The following is a 16,347-nucleotide window of genomic DNA, read 5'->3' on the forward strand; positions in this document are numbered from 1 at the left end:
ATCGAGTGAGCAGTGTGTGTCAATGATTCGGCTGTTATTGCAGCGCATAGTCCCCCACCCCTGTTTTTACCGGAGTCTCCGTCTCGGTCGTGCCGGTGTAGCGTGCGTCCTGCTAGTTGGAGTGCGGCGTCGGGGAAGCCAAGACTCCGTGATGACAAAAATACTGCAATTTCGGACGAATTTATGTAGGCATCTGGTGAAGGTCGTGGGATGACGTTGTTGCAAGAGGTCACAAGCTGATATGCTGAGGTAGCCGGGGCGGACAACCTTCACGAGATATCTTAACTTTATTTGAGAACACTATGAAAGCCAATGTCGAACGTCTGGAACTTTGAACGTGTCTCGAATGCAATAAAGCGCGTTCCCTTTTTGCCATATCTGCTCTCTGCACATTTATTTGCGGCGACACCCAGCGACGTTCTCTCCAAACTAAGAAGATTCAAATTCAAATGTATCTTAGTTTAACATATTTCATTCATTTTTCAAATATTAACATCAATTGGTATTTATTTATTGATTTGTTGATTTATTTTTGCCTTACATTCTTTTGAATCCAACCCAGTACAGCTCTACATTGCAAAATAGGAAGGTTTTACCTCATTTGTCGGAAAAACGGCATTTAAAGATGTTTTCTTTTTTTCTATATGAAATAAGAAAGTAATCCTTAAGATAAACAAAACTACTGTATTTTTCAAATTTTACTTTTTTATTAAAACAAGAGGGAGCACTGATCTGGATTCTGTAATGTTAATTATATTTTTGTCCATGAATACTGTATAGCAGTTGCAACATTGCCCAACATTGTTGCAAAGTATTATGGATTGATGATGGTGCGGAGTTTGTATGTTCTCCCCGTGCTTGCGTGGGTTTCCTCCTGGCACTCCGGTTTCCTCCCACATTCCAAAGACATGCATTTCAGGTGGATTGGCCGGTCCAAATCGTCCCTAGGTGTGAATGAGCGAGCGAGTTGTCTGTCCCTGTGTGCCCTGCGATTGGCTGGCAACCAGTTCAGGGTGTCCCCTGCCCACTGCCCGATGATTGCTGGGATGGGCTCCAGCACCCCCGCGACCCTACTGAGGACAAGTGGTGCAGCTGATGAGATGAGATGAGATGAAGAAAAAAAATCATATTTACGATAAGGCAATGAGCCTGAACATATCCGTAGTATTCTTAACCTATTTTGCTTTATATTTATATTTTGAATACTTATTTATTTATTGTGCCTTACATTTTTTTTCATCCATTGCTAAAAGAAAAATCACATTTAAAGATTTCCTTTCTTATTTTGTATAATATGTAAGAAAAAATCCTTAAGATGAGGAAAGTTATCCGATATTGCGGACATCAAACCGTTCTTGTCTTAATATTTATTTATTCACTAATAAAAAAGAATCACTCACCTTATCTCAAAGGTTGTTGCAATTTAATTCTTCAATTTCTTATTTTCTTAGAAAAAAAGTATAAAAATATGTAAAAAAAATTAAGGATACTTCAAATTAACATACATATCTGCCATGCTCTTTAATTAAGATATAAAATAATTTCTTTTAAATTAAAAAAAAAAAAAAAAAAACGAGACAAACAATAAACAATATCTTTTTCGACCAGAACAGAAATTTAATCATTATCAGATTGAAGGACAATTTGCCCTTGGTTTCTGGGGTTGAGTCTGCCGGAAACACTCGTGATATTATCAAGGTACTTCATTTTTGGGTTTTATCTCCAGAAAATCCTCTGAGATCTGCGGTAGCTAAACTAAAAACAAACACAAGATTGAAGAGGGGAGCTTATGCTTTCTATGAGTCGTTTTCAATTGCACTGAACCATACAGCAATGTAAAGTGGTCGAATAATACACGCTGTCCCTTTAAGCGAAACTTTGGTTTTAAGGTGAGCCTTATATTCCAACGAATACGACACAGTGCATGTCAAATGTCATATCCTCTCTGTCTCTCTTTCTCATGTTTCTCTCTCTCTTTCTCACGTTTCTCTCTCTCTCTTTCCCATGTTTTTCTCTTCCCCTTTCTCATGTTTCTCTCTCTGTCTCACTCATGCCTCTTTCTCTCTCTCATCTGCCTCTTTCTCAATCTCTCTCATGCCTCTTTCTCTCTCATAAATCTCTCGCAAATGTCGCTCTGTCGCTCTGTTTCTCTCTTTCTTTCTCATGTTTCTCTCGCCCCCTCTCTCATGTTTCTCTCTCTGTCTCACTCACAACTCTTTCTCTCTCTGTCTCTCTCTCTTAATTTCTCTCTCTCTCTCATTGCGTCTTTCTCATTGCCTCTCTCTCAATCTCTCACATGCCTCTTTCTCTCTCATAAATCTCTCTCGCAAATGTCGCTCTGTCGCTCTCTTTCCCATGTTACTCTCTCTTCCTTTCTCATATTTCCTTCTCTGTCTCACTCATGTCTCTCTCTCTTTCTCTCTCCCTCTTTCTCTCTCTTTTTCTCTCTCTCATGCCTCTTTCTCTCTCTCATATGCCTCTCTCAATCTCATGCCTCTTTTTCATAAATCTCTCTCACAAATGTCGCTCTCTTTACCATGTTACTCTCTCTCCCTTTGTCATATTTCTTTTTGTGTTTCACTCATGTCTCTCTTTCTCTCTCTCTGTCTTTCTTTCTCTCTCTCTCTTTCTCTATATCTGTTTCTCTCTCTCTTTCTCTCGCTCTCATTCTCTCTCTTTCTTTCTCCTTTCTCTCTTCTCTCTTTCTCTCTCTCCCTCTTTCTCTCTCTCTCTCTCTTTCTTTCTCTCTCTTTCTCTCTCTCCCTCCCTCTCTCTCTCCCTCTCTCTCTCTCAACACCTCTGCTGTCGTTTGTCCCTCGCAGGAAACCCCAACCAGAGCTCCCGCCTCCCCTGCAAGAAGCCGTGCTCGGTGCACACGACCTGCGTGAACTGCACCAGCCAGGCCATGGAGTGCATGTGGTGCAGCAGCGCGCAACGATGCGTGGACTCCACTGCCTACGTCGTCTCCTTCCCCTACGGCCAGTGTCTGGAGTGGCAGACGGGAGACTGCCTAGGTGAGCCACAAATACAGAAGCAACTTCACTTCGTAGCAGGGTGCTTGAAAACCTTGAAAAATGCCTTTTCGAGGATTGCAACGTGCTTGAATTTTGAGGTGAAGTGCTTGTAAATGCTTGGAATTGTTGTCTTGTTTCTCAACCCATCTGCTAGAAAATGAGGCGACACTTCTCTCGGGTGCCTTCGCTTGGCCATTGCGTTTCCTTTTCCCGCGTGATTAACGGTCGCTGGTATTAGTTTGTTTGGCATCATTGCCCAAGAGGACAGGTGCATGCTACAACCTGTGTTCCCTCTAATCTGCGCAATCGCGCACTGCCTGCACATACTCAGCGCACAAGAAAATCTAGCCAGCGCAATGTTCCCTCTAAGCTGCGTGTGTGAGTTTTTAAAGTTTTTTGAGAACCGGCTTCTTCGGCTCGGCTCACTAAAAGGACCCGGCTCTTTCGGGTCCTAAACGGCTCTTTGGGTTGTTTTTGCTTCTTTCATCCTATATGACCAAATATTATGTACATTTATGCACAAAATGACTTAAAGGAAGGGGGAATAGAATAAAAAATAAAAAAACACCAAAATGAAAAAGTAGTGTAAAGCTGAGAAAAAAAACTAAAGGAAGAAAAAAAAAAGGAAAAATTCAGAAAAAAGACAGAAAAAAAGAAAAGAAAGAAACAAATGAAAATAATAAATAGAGAACGAAAAGAAAAAAGTAACAGCGAGGAAAAAATAAACATAATGGGATTTTTTTAAAAGGGATTACAAAAATGGAAAAAAAACACAGAAAAAAGAAGAAAAAGTTTGTGTTGCATTCAAATAATTTCCAATTATACCAAGTCAATCTTGTTGCCAACATTGTACTTCCACTAAAAAATGTGATTAAGTTCTGTATCGTGCAACCGACTCAATAAGCCCCCAAAAATGTTAGTAGTATGCGACAAAAGATACCAGGAAAAAAAAGAAATTGAAATCTTGTGAAAGAATTGTAAAAACAAATTATGTTTGTAGGCCGTACAACCTTTGCAATAATACATGAGTCAATTCATTCAAAAGTGAAAAATTTTCCCAGAAACTCAGCAAAATGTAACTTGTGGTCAAGTTTTGGACATGTTTGATTTGCCACACTAGGGATTGCCGTTGCTCACTGTTGTATCAAGCGTTGCTCACCGACTTTGTGTGAACGCTCAGACCCGTAAGGACAATTACAGGGAACATTGGCTACAACTAAGCAGGGCACTATACAAGGTGTATTAAAGCAAGGATTACGCATCAATTATGGACATTTATTATAGAAAACTAAGGTAGCGTGTCCAGTGGCATTTTGTCATGAAAAGAACTTCCTGCAACTGAAAATGTAAGCTACCGTATTTTCCGCACTATATGGTGCACCTAAAAGATTTCATGTAGTACAGCAGGTTGGAAACTAATTACTGTAGGTTTTCCCCTGCTATACAGCATATTCACACTTATTTTTACGTATCTAAAAATGACATATGCACATGCAGGATCAAAAATACATGATTTCACACTAGTTTTTTTCTTTTTAATTATACTAAATTAGAAAAGTCCTTAAAAGGTGCTTGATTTTGGAGAATGAAAAAAGGTTTACGATCCCTGTGTAAGCCGGATTAAATTACTGTTGGGCGTTTTAAACCCTTATGGAGTGATTAGCGCGTTCGCAGCACAGTTCTGAGGTCTTGAGATGGAATCCTCCTGTGCGGAGTTTGCATGTTCTCCCCGTGTTTGAGTGGGTTTCCTCCGGGCACTCCGGTTTCTCCCACATTCCAAAAATCGTATCATCTTATTAAACCCGAGTAGTGGTGGTGAGTGTGCACCTACACTTTACCACTAGACCGCCAGTGGTAGAGATGACAGATGAAAAGGCATTACAGCTTAACTCATTATCACACTATTTTACTCACCGAGCCAGAAACACTCATCTGCTGATCAGAATACACTCTGAAATCAGTTTCTGGCACCATGAGTAAAAATAGCGTGATATTGAAATAACTTAGAATACCTTTTACTAAGTCACCTCTGCCACTGGTGGTCTAGTGTTAAAGTTTAGGCGAACTCACTGCCACTACTCGGGTTTGACCCCCGGTGCATACAATCTTTTGCGATTTAGGTCAGCGATGTCTTGTTTTGATTTGTTCAATCATTGCTCAAACATGAGAGTATACCGGGTTTAACCAATCTTATCGACCAAATTTTTATATATTTGTTTTTAGGTGCATCTTGCTGTTGTTGCCGTTTTATCAGGGAGTAGAAATAGAGAGGAGAGGATCCCCAGGAATGGTGATAGGAATGAGTGGAGAGGTATTGAAAAAGGATAGTGGGATGTTTAGACGCGTTCTAAGGGATGGGCAGAGCACCTGTATGATACGGCGGGGGTAAACCAGTGAAAGCTGTCGGGCCCTGCTGTTGAACAAAAGAGGGTCTTGTGTCACCCTGACCCGAGTGACATGGCCGCTTTCTGGTGGAGGGATATGATCAAGGTAGAGAGATAGATAGATAGATAGGTGCATCTTAGTGTCCGAAAAATCTCGTACTTCGGAGTAGCAGTTTCAAATACGGGACAAAACTGACTCGAATTTCAGAGTTTAGAGCACAGGTGTCAAACAGGCGGCCCGCGGGCCAGATCAGGCCCGCTAAGGGATTGAATCCGGCCCACGAGACAACACTCAGAGAAGCGCATGAGAAAAACAAGCTGCAGGTTGAAATATGTCAACTTGATGTTGCAAAAGAAAGGTGCCTCGAACAAAGACACTGTACTTGTATTTATTTCTCTCTCTCTCTCTCTATCTATCTCTCTATCTATCTATCTATCTATCTATCTATCTGTCTCTTTCACTCTCTGCGTCTCTCTTTTTCTCTTTCTCTCTGTGCGTCTTTTAACCTCTTTTGCTCTAACTTCCTTTTTTCCTTTTCTCTTTCTCTCTTCATACCCTTCGCGCTTTCTTTTCTCTTTTCTCTCCTTCTGTCTTTCTATTTCTCTTTGGATATCTTTCTTCCTCTCCCTTTCTTTTCCCCCTCTCTCACGACTTTTAATCTTTAGTTTCTCACGCTCTCTCCCTCTCTTTCTTTCTTTGTCCCGCCCTCTCTCATTTTCCCTCCCTCTTTCTCTTATTTCTTTATCCCCTTTTTTTTCTCTCTAAACTACAAGTCCGGCCCCCGACAGAATGTTTGTTCTATCGTGTGGCCCCCGAGTTAAAAATGAGTTTGACACCCCTGGTTTGGAGTTTGGATAGCAGCTCCACTCTGTTGGCCGTTCGCATTAATCTCTGTGTTCATGACAGCAAACAAGAAAGGGGAAACTAACCTCTGGTGTTAGTGTTTTCTGATTGGATTTGAGAGGCGTTTTGGGGCCTTGGTTATGCCCAATTAGTTGCACGCAGCGTCTCTCTCACCGTTTGATTTCCCCAGCGACTTAGCTGCAAATTGACTTGCCGCTGTTTGCCCATCTTGGAGAAGTTTATCAAAGGCGGTACGGTGGACTTCAAGTGCCAGGATTTAAATGGAAGTTAAACACCACTGAGTAGTACACTCTTGGAATTATTTTGCAATTTGTAAGGTAATGCAAATGTGTTGGGTCTAAAAACGACCACTTACATGTGGGAGAGCTATAAAATTGGCTAACGCTAGAAAATACACCAGGCATGAGACGTTTTTTTTGTATTTTTACAACTGCAGTTGCAGAAGGGAGCTTTCGACTGTTGGCCAAACTCCTTCTGCCCCCATCCCCGCTTCCTTCTGCGCTGTGTTTTATTGCAGTCACAAGTGTGGAATGTCTGAGACAAAGAGAAAACGACCATCCCTCCTGGACAGCCGTGGGGGTGGTGAGAAATAAAGACAGGAAGACTAGGTAACGCCAAAAGGGAACATGGAACTGATTTAGAAATACACACTTTTGAGCAAATACATTTAAGCCTACTTTGCAAAATCACTTTTGTTAAAAGCTACTGTATCAACTAGAATTTGAATAGTGAGGTGTCAAGAAGACTCTTTTGCAGCTGTATGTCAGAAAATACTAACTACAATGCAATTTATAGAGAAAAGGTATAGCCGGCACCGATAAAACGGTAAGAAATAAATAGAAAAGACTACTAAAACGGATCAGTGAACATTTAACATCACATTTGATGGCCTACACAGTGAGCAAGGTGAGAAATGAGCCATTTTCCAAGTCCTTTCTTGAATTTTATGGTCCCTCGCCTTCTTCATCGAATGGCCGGCACTTCCAACTTCCTGATTTATTGTGTTAAAAGGCTGTAACGCAAGTTGATGTGGCACTGGTGTAACATTTTGCCAAAAAATCAATTCTAAATAGAAGCTCCCTCATAAAATAGCAGTTTTACTACATCTTATTTGGACCCACAGTGGGTTTTATAACTGTTACACCTAAATGGTTTTGTGGGTGTCTGAGTGCCAGCAAACAGGTAGTCTAGGGACGGTGTGGGTTTATTTTGAAGGTCTGACAGTTGCTACTGTGGATTACCCTGAAATTTACCTTTCCGTGCCCTCAAAAATTCAACTTGAAGTCACCCTACAAAGTAATCGGATTCCACTACAAAGGTTCCTCTGTTAATCTTTCAATGACAGATTTAGTCAAAAGTCAGCAGCGTTTGTATCGAATCTCATTAGATGGTGGGAGATTACACGGGGATAATGAAAAGTGAAAGAGAATGACAAAAACGATGAAGACATCTTTAAACAAGCCTTACAAAAGATGTTAATAAAGCTTGGGGGGTTATTTTTGAACTCTTGGATGATTCCCCCTCAAATTTGGGTCTTGCATTTCCCGCGCCATGATCAAACGATTAATTTTTACACGATTGTCAAACTCCCGATTTACGGGGCGGCTCCAGGCATCGGATTTAATTGCCAGCCGGAATTGATTTACCTGTCGGAAACCGTGCTGAAGATGTGTTTTGGTTTCCTATCGATTCCGGCATGCTTTTTTTTTCTAGGGCTGCAACAATGAATCGATGACAATTGACTATTGAAGGCGTTAGCAACGAAAGTCATCTTCAATTTGTCGTGTAGCGCCATTTAGGAGCCACTAAGCAGGTTAAATCAACGCAAATAAGAGTGCATTGGATTTTGTTGCGGGCAGTGGTTAGCGCGTGTGCGACACAGTTCTGAGGTCATGAGATCGAAGCTCCTGTGTGGAGTTTGCATGATCTCCCCGTGCTTGCGTGGGTTTCCTCCCACAGTCCAAAAACATGCATGTCAGGTTAATCGGCCGGTCCGAATTGCCCCTAGGTCAGTTTAGCGTGTCCCCTGCCCACTGCCCGAAGATAGCTGGGGTGGGCTCCAGCACTCCCGGGACCCTACTGAGGATAAGCGGTGCAGATAATGGATGGATGGATGGATTTCGTTGCGACGTTGAGGGCGGTAGTACCTCGTCTCAAGACCGTTTTTATAAAAAAAAGGAAAGTCCCTTTTTCTTGAGCATTGCACCGTTACAAGCAGAATTGGTATTGAACAGACAATCTCTACAAAGTGGACACTTTTCAAAGGAAAAGAATGGGTTGCAGAAATACAGTGAAAAATCTGAAAAAGAAAGATCAAAATATATTATGTGAGAAGAAAATGAATGATGATGACTCAAACACCAGAGCACAAGTAAATGGAAGGAGACCAGGAGGATGGCCTCAAGTGACGAGAATAGATGGTGCTATGAGTGCACTGCAGGGAAGAGGTCTAAATCTAATAGAAGCTAGCGCTCTTGTTTGTGATAGGAATGAGTGGAGAGGTGTTGTAAAAGGATAGTGGGATGTTTAGAAGAGGATGGGCAGGGCACCTGTATGATACGGCAGGGGTAAACCAGCGAAAGCTGTCGAGCCCTGGTGTTGAACAGAAGAGTGTGTTGTGTCACCCTGACCCGAGTGACACGGCCTCTTTCTTGTGTCCCGTTTCATCTGGAGGGACGAAAGCGTGACCGACCTGGGTGCCAAGGTGCTTCACTTGTTTGGGTGTTTGGTCATTTGGGTTGGCCATAGTCCAAAAATTTTGTGTGTGTTTTTTGCTCCTTTTTCACTTTTGGATCTGCTTTGTTTTTGTATGTGTTTGTCTTGCTTTCAGTCACCCATCTCGAGGGATATGACCAGGATAGATAGATAGATAGACTCAAACACAAGGAGCAGATTTTTAAGGCTAATATATATATAATTTGCGCATTGGGAATGTTCTATACATATTGGAAGATATAACTTAAAAAAAACAATTTTGTTTTCTCAAAAAATAATAAATGGGTTTACATTTTTTGTTTTTGTTTTTTTGCTACACATAAAATGAAATGTATTTCTCTTTCTTTTTTTGTTTTGTATGATATGTCTAAATGTAATATAAATGTAAATGTATGTATGCTCTTTGGATAATGTGCTAGGAAATGAGTATCTTCTGCATTTGGTAATGTATAGCGTACATTTTTACATACTTTTGTTGTTGTTAAAGGTGGGTTGCGTCGTTTGAGCTGTCCTCAAAAAGTTAAAAGTAGAATAATTTCTCTAGTAAAGCGCCTGTGTATAATATTTAACCACTAGATGGCACTGTTGTCTAATGTGAACAATAACCATTGCCGCTGCCAAATAGCAGACCAACAAATAATTTTTTTCTTATCATAAAAATTAAAGTATATATTTTTGCTTGATATTCAAATCAATGTTGTTGTTTTTTTTAACTGAATTCAAATTTTTGCACCACTAGGAGGCACTAAATATTACACGCTGTCCCTTTTAAGAATGTGTTCAAGCCGTATATCATGTTCCACCCCACCTATCTGCTTTTACCTGACTTTAACCCTATGCTGGAGAAAGGGAGGTGGGGGGATCAGGGGGCTGAGAGTTTTTTCATGCGCGTGCTCACGTTTTTCTTTTATCCTAGGATGAAAATGGTGAAGATAAGAAAACGACAGTTTCAAATACAGTCCATGCCAATACATGCCAACCCAAACTCCCAAAATATGAAAAAGGAAAAATGTATTCGAGAGCATCTAAGAATATCACATACTTGCACATGCATGAACAGGAGGTTGACAGAAGCTGCAATGATGATTTAAGCCAGAAGATGGCGTCAACAAGCAGAATATTTTAAAATTTGTTATTTTCCAAACACTCTGATTTTCTATTATTTTATAATATAGAATAGTCTATCTTTTGCGCACTATTTTTCTAGCTGGCCAAAACTTCTGTCAGTGTCTGAAACTTATGACGAAAAGATAGGGGACACCAGGGCAGACCACTCTGAAAAGTTGCCTGCCCAGCCATAAAGTTGCCTGCCCTATTTTTCACAACTTGAAACACAATAAAACGATTATTCACAAAAAAACGTTGTTGCAAAATATTAAGGATTGATAATCAGAAAAACACTTTAAAATTAAATTTATTATACATCTACTTATAACATTCATTGCATGTATATGGCATCGCTGTTTTCCATCTGCCATCAGTATGTACCTGTATTGACTCATCTTCATTCATGCAATGTTTGCGTTGCGCCGTCTGCGACAAGCCACGTGAACTCCTCTTTCCACGATACTTTTAATGCACTTTTACTTTTAGCAGCGTCATCAATTTTGTTCACTTCTTTTGAATCTTTCTACTGGGGCTGAGGTTTTGGCTTGATTCCTAACCTTTTCTCCATTTTTCTTGTGTTCTCTGTGTGTCTATGTGCAAACGCACGACCTTATAACGCTCGGGTAAGTCCGGAATCACAAAGTTATTCGATGCAGGCTTCTGATTGGTTGCCGAGTATGCAAATTGCCAAACGAACCGAAATTTCGAAACCGAACGAAGATTTCAAATTCGGAATAAAGCAAACGTTTGTAACATATGCTACCAATGTTCCCTCTAATTTTCCTTACGGGTCTGAGCGTTCACACAAAGTCGGTGAGCAACACTTGAAACAACAGTGAGCAACGGCAATCCCAAGTGCGGCAACTAAGTCATTATCAAACATGTCCAAAACTTGACATCGAGCTTTTCACTCCTTTTTCATTTTGGTACTTTTTTTCTTTTTTGATCTATTCCCCCCTTCCTTTAAGTCATTTTGTGCATAATTTTACATAACATTTGGTCGTGTAGGGATGAGGCAAGAAGCAAAAACAACCCGAAGAGCCATTTAGGACCCGAAAGAGCCGGTTCCTTTTAGTGAGCCGAGCCGAAGAAGCCGGTTCCCGACAAACTCTACTAACTTTACTCGACTTCGTTCTACTTAGACTCGACTTCAAAATACCGCATTTAGGACACAACGTCAGGGGAACCCGTGTATTTTGACCTTCATGCCCTGTAACTTTGACTTAAGTCGCTTCTTAATTAGTAATTTTGAGCCCTGATTTTTGTGCGCTGGCTAGATTTTCTTGTGCGCTGAGAATGTGCGAGCAGCTTAGAGGGAACACTGCATGCTACCATTCCATCCTGTCTAAAAAGTTGTCGGCCACTCGGGCGGAGACGTTTTGTACGTTGTACGCCCGACGTAAAAAATGCACGCCCCGGGCGTCCGACATTGTTTCAGATACTGCTTCTGTATATGAATAAAGAGGAGGACACTAAAAATGTATTTTTTAAGTATCAGATTCATGGATGACCAAGAATCATCGATCATTTCTTCTCTTAGATGCAACCCTTGTTTTTTTTCCCCCATATTTTGTCTCACCGCCTCGTTCCAGCACCGTCTGCCACTTAGAGCGCTCCACCCTGCCTTTCACAATACAATTAAATGGCCCCCTTGTTGTCATGGCTACATATCCATTAGCAGACAAGCTTTAAGTTTGTTTGGCAAAAAAACAGCTTAATCGTTGTATAAAAGAAAATAACAAGCACTCAGCCTTTGTCTCTTGAAGATGCCTTGATCGTCTAGCGGCCAAAGTGGTAAAGCCTGGCTCGTCCAGCAATTACGACAGCCTCAGAAAGTTTAACGGACGAGCGGATCGAAGCTTTTGTAGCCGGAGGCGAGGGGTGCTACTTCTCGCTCCGGCCTCATTCCCTTCTCTTTTTGTTCTCTCCTTGTTCACATCGACTCTTTAAAACCAAAAAGACTCATCCTTGTATCTGCTCTCACATCTGTTGTTCTGACAGCTTAACAGATAACGCGTTAATGCCCCGGCGTAAAGCACTTTAAAGCACCTTAATCTGCCCGAGGCAGAGAAATCCTACGAAATGGAATCCTCTAGCTGTCATTGCAGCACCAGTCCACCATGCAGATGTTGACGTCAAGGTGACCTTGGGAATAAAATCAGCAAGGCGAGACTCTATTTATCATTTGAGAACAGTGCCACAAAAAAGGGTTGCCACCGTGGCTTTAGGCCCGCAACTTATGTCTATTTTAACAGTCAATTAGTCGGGTAATTATACATTTTTCTTAAAGCCCCGATGTGTAATATGTGACCACTAGATGGCACAATTGGTATCTCTTCACGATGGTGTCTCACATGTTGTTGATTCTTGGAAAATATTTTGAGTTTTTTATCTGTAAATGTAAAGCCTGAAATACAGAAATATGTCAAAAAGTTTTAGAGGGGGAATTACCTTTCTAAGGCATTTTATGTTTGCTTCACTCTGTTGGAAAACGTCTCTGGCGATGATAGTCGACAATGGAATTTATTTTCTATTATTTTAAATTCTTGTTTTTGTTGACTTGAATCAGATTTCGACTGTCCCTTTCATGTTCCCTTCAGCCCAGAACTGCTCGGGTTTGCGGACTTGCGGTCAGTGTCTGGAGCAGCCCGAGTGCGGCTGGTGCGGCGACCCCACGAGCACCGGCAAGGGCCTCTGCACGGAGGGATCCTACAGGGGCCCCATGAAGAGGCCCGCCAAGCAGGGCCAATCCCACGACTTGAGTCTGGAGCCGTCCGTCTGCCCTAAAGACAAAGGCTACGAGTGGTCCTTCATTCATTGCCCAGGTGAGAGAGACACTTCCTGTTTCGCTCGCGTATCGACCTGTGCATCCCCTGTGTAAAAAATCTGCTTTTTAATTTGGGGTCTTGTTGCACATGTGTGCAAGTGATCCCTCCCGGTGGACCCACGGAACCTTATGCCTTTGCTTTTCATCTATTATAACCAGGGTTGGGTAGGGTTACTTGAACTGGATTACTTTATAATCCGTTCCAGAACCCTGTTCGATCACCGAAATCATTTTTCCCATTAAATAATGTAAATCGTTTTAATCCGTTCCAACACCCTGAATGTTCCCCTTGAATGTTTAACGTAAATTTAAGCTAACCCAGGCTAATCGTACGTTCGCGTTATCGTAATCTTCCGTACAAAAGATGACGCTAACATGAACGTGTAAAAACAAAAAAAATCAGGTCCTTTACAAGTCATTTAGCACCCGGGTCTCCACAACAAGTGGTGAGCGGTTCATTGGAAAGGGGGCTCCGTTCCAACACCCTGAATGTATCCCTTGAATGTTTAACGTAAGCTTAAAGCTAACCCAGGCTAGTCGTACGTTCGCGTTATCGTAATCTTCCGTACGAAAGATTACGCTAACATGAACGTGTAAAAATTAAAAAAAGGATAAAGAAAAGAATTATGAATAGGATTTCTTACCTTTGTGGTGGTCAGCAGAAGGCGCAGGTGGACGGTGGGGTATTCCCTAGCAAGATCAGACACTCGCACAACTCCTTTATATTTTGCTATTATTTCTTTCTTAAATGCAATAGTTGTACGCACTACTTTTTTTTTTCACCTGTAGCAACTTTGCTGCTTGCACTGACTTTCTTCGGAGGCATAATTAGGGGCTACAACACCCGTACGCCGCTCAGCATCGCACCCTAGCGTACGCACTCACGCATTACCGGCGTTCGAACTCCGATTTTTTGACCGAACAGCGAAGCAAGAATTTCTCGAAATTTTTGGTCGGACTCCGATTTGTTCGAGCTAAAAGGAGTTCGAAAATCAAGTTTCCACTGTATTTTCTTATGACCATCAAAAGTTGAAAATGTGTTCCTAAACTGTGCCTTCATGAGGTGATGCAAATTTTTGCCTTCATTCCCATTTCCACTCTTCCACAGCGTGTCAGTGCAACGGCCACAGCACGTGCGTGAACGGCAGTGTTTGCGAGCAGTGCCGCAACTTGACCACCGGTCTTCATTGTCAGACCTGCATGGCCGGTTACCACGGCGACCCCACCAACGGTGGCAAATGTCAAGGTGAGACCCTGTCAAAGACTGTTGAATCCATCCCAATAGTTTGTGGCTACAGACTGAGATCCGGTGTTATGCCGAGAAATGCATCCCTGCCGAGACTTGCATCCCCTAACTACTATATTATTATATTATTATTATCATTATTAATTAAAAAATTGGAATAAAGCAAACGTTTGATTTGATTATTAATTAACAACCGGGGCGGCAGTAGCTCATGAGGTAGAGCGCTCGTCTTGGGATCAAGGGATCCCAGTTCGAATCCCGGCTCGTCTGTGTTACATGTCGAAGTGTCCTTGGGTAAGACACTGAACCCCTAATACCCCCAATAAGCAGGTTAGTGCCTTACAAGGCTGCAAAGCCGCTATTGGGAAATATGGAGCACATTGTAAAGCACTTTGGGAAGTCATTGACTTGAAAAGCGCAATAGAAATGCAGATCATTTCATTTCATTAATAATTATTATTATTAATTATTATATCCAGACAGAAGAGCAGCTTCAGCGACAGACTGCTGTCACTGTCTTGTACCACGGACACGCCGATGAGATATTTTCTTCCTCATTCCATGAGGCTCTTTAACTCCACCCGGCAGAGTGGAGTTAAAGAGAGCCATTACCACTCTAAACACACACCGCACAAAAAACTGAAAAACTCTTGCAAAAACACTACCTCATACGAACGTAAATGGTACTCATGTCTATGTTTCTTGCACTATGTTTACTGCTCACCTTGCACAATGCTGACTATCTTTTTTTGCACTATGATGACTATTTATGCACCAAATGCATATGTTGACTATTTTTTGCACTATGATGACTATTTATGCACCGAATGCATATGTTGACTATTTTTTGCACTATGATGACTATTTTTGCACCAAATGCATATTGCACAAACCCTTACGATACCAAACTGTATGTAACATCCTACATGCAGACATTTCTTGTGTAAATTTTGTGTAAATTATAACTATAACCTTATCCTCCTTGTTTTATAACCTTATCTTCTCTGTTCCTTTATCTTCTTGGGTTTTTTACCTCTCTGTGAATGTGTGAAACTGGAGTGTAGTGCCCAATTTCGTTGTCACAATATGTTAACCCATTTTGTAACAATGACAATAAAGGTATATTTTATTCTATTCTATTCTAATACAACTTAAACAATTCCGTCTTTAAATTTGTTGTGAATGTAATCGAACAGTAATGCACACCGTATATAAATCACTTTTGAGAACTGTTATGCACTCTACCATAAAGCTTATTATGCTGAAATAAGCTTTATGGTAGAGTGCGTAACAGTTTTAATACGAGCGATTTGACTAGAAAAAGGCGAAATAAACATGTTACCTGCTCAAAAGTGATTTTTATAGGGTGTGCATTACTGTTCGATTACATTCACAACAAATACAAAGACGGAATGGTTTGAATTGTATTACATTCCCAACAAATGCAAGACAAAGTGGTTTTGGTTATATGTTCGCCATTAGATAGATAGATAGATACTTTATTCATCCCCGCAGGGAAATTCACACTTCCAGCAGCATCCCTGCGCTGGAGAACAAAACAATAATAAAGCAAAAAGAATACAATACACAAATACCCATTCCCGAAAAGTTATATAAAAGTGGTTATAGTAGCCAGGGTTGGGTAGGGTTACTTGAACTGGATTACTTTCAATGACTTTTGGATGACTCCAATACCAAATATGCTAATAAAAGACAAATAATCTAAATATGAATAAAATGATGACTCACAACACGTGGTAAGCTTTCTCTCCTGGCTTTGATCTCTTTGTTCTCCAGCAAAACGAACATAAAATGCGACAGAAACAAAATGAAAATAAATCCAAACAGCTTGCCAACCTAATTTTTGCCGTTCCATGTATTCCGTTACTCCCCAAGCCTGCACAAAATGGAGTCATTTTATTCATATTTAGTTTCTTTTGTCTTTTATTAGCATATTTGGTATCGGAGTAATCAAAAAGTCATTGAAAGTAATCCAGTTAAAGTAACCCTACCCAACCCTGATAGTAGCCAGGGGATGTAAATCTCGGCAGGGATGCATTTCTCAGCATAACACCGGCAGACATCCGCCTCCGTTCTTAGCCATTCATGGCACGTCTCTTCCAACAGATGGCACTATTGGGCATCACTTAAACGGATGACCCGGTTATCAGGGCACTATAAAAGCACGT

General features: G+C 41.1%; 1 protein-coding gene across 1 annotated transcript in view; it reads left to right on the forward strand.

The window, feature by feature from the left end:
- Nucleotides 1-16,347, forward strand: part of atrnl1b (attractin like 1b) — a 146,473-nt gene that overhangs the window by 38,634 nt on the left and 91,492 nt on the right. The window contains exons 17-19 of the mRNA XM_088323704.1: nt 2,823-3,014; nt 12,686-12,910; nt 14,021-14,158. Of these exons, the coding sequence (XP_088179830.1) occupies nt 2,823-3,014; nt 12,686-12,910; nt 14,021-14,158 (555 nt within the window). The remainder of the gene's footprint in view (nt 1-2,822; nt 3,015-12,685; nt 12,911-14,020; nt 14,159-16,347) is intronic.

This window comes from Urocampus carinirostris, chromosome 19 (genome assembly GCF_059441175.1).
Source record: "Urocampus carinirostris isolate Australia breed hairy pipefish chromosome 19, RoL_Ucar_1.0, whole genome shotgun sequence".
Classification (NCBI taxonomy): domain Eukaryota; kingdom Metazoa; phylum Chordata; class Actinopteri; order Syngnathiformes; family Syngnathidae; genus Urocampus; species Urocampus carinirostris.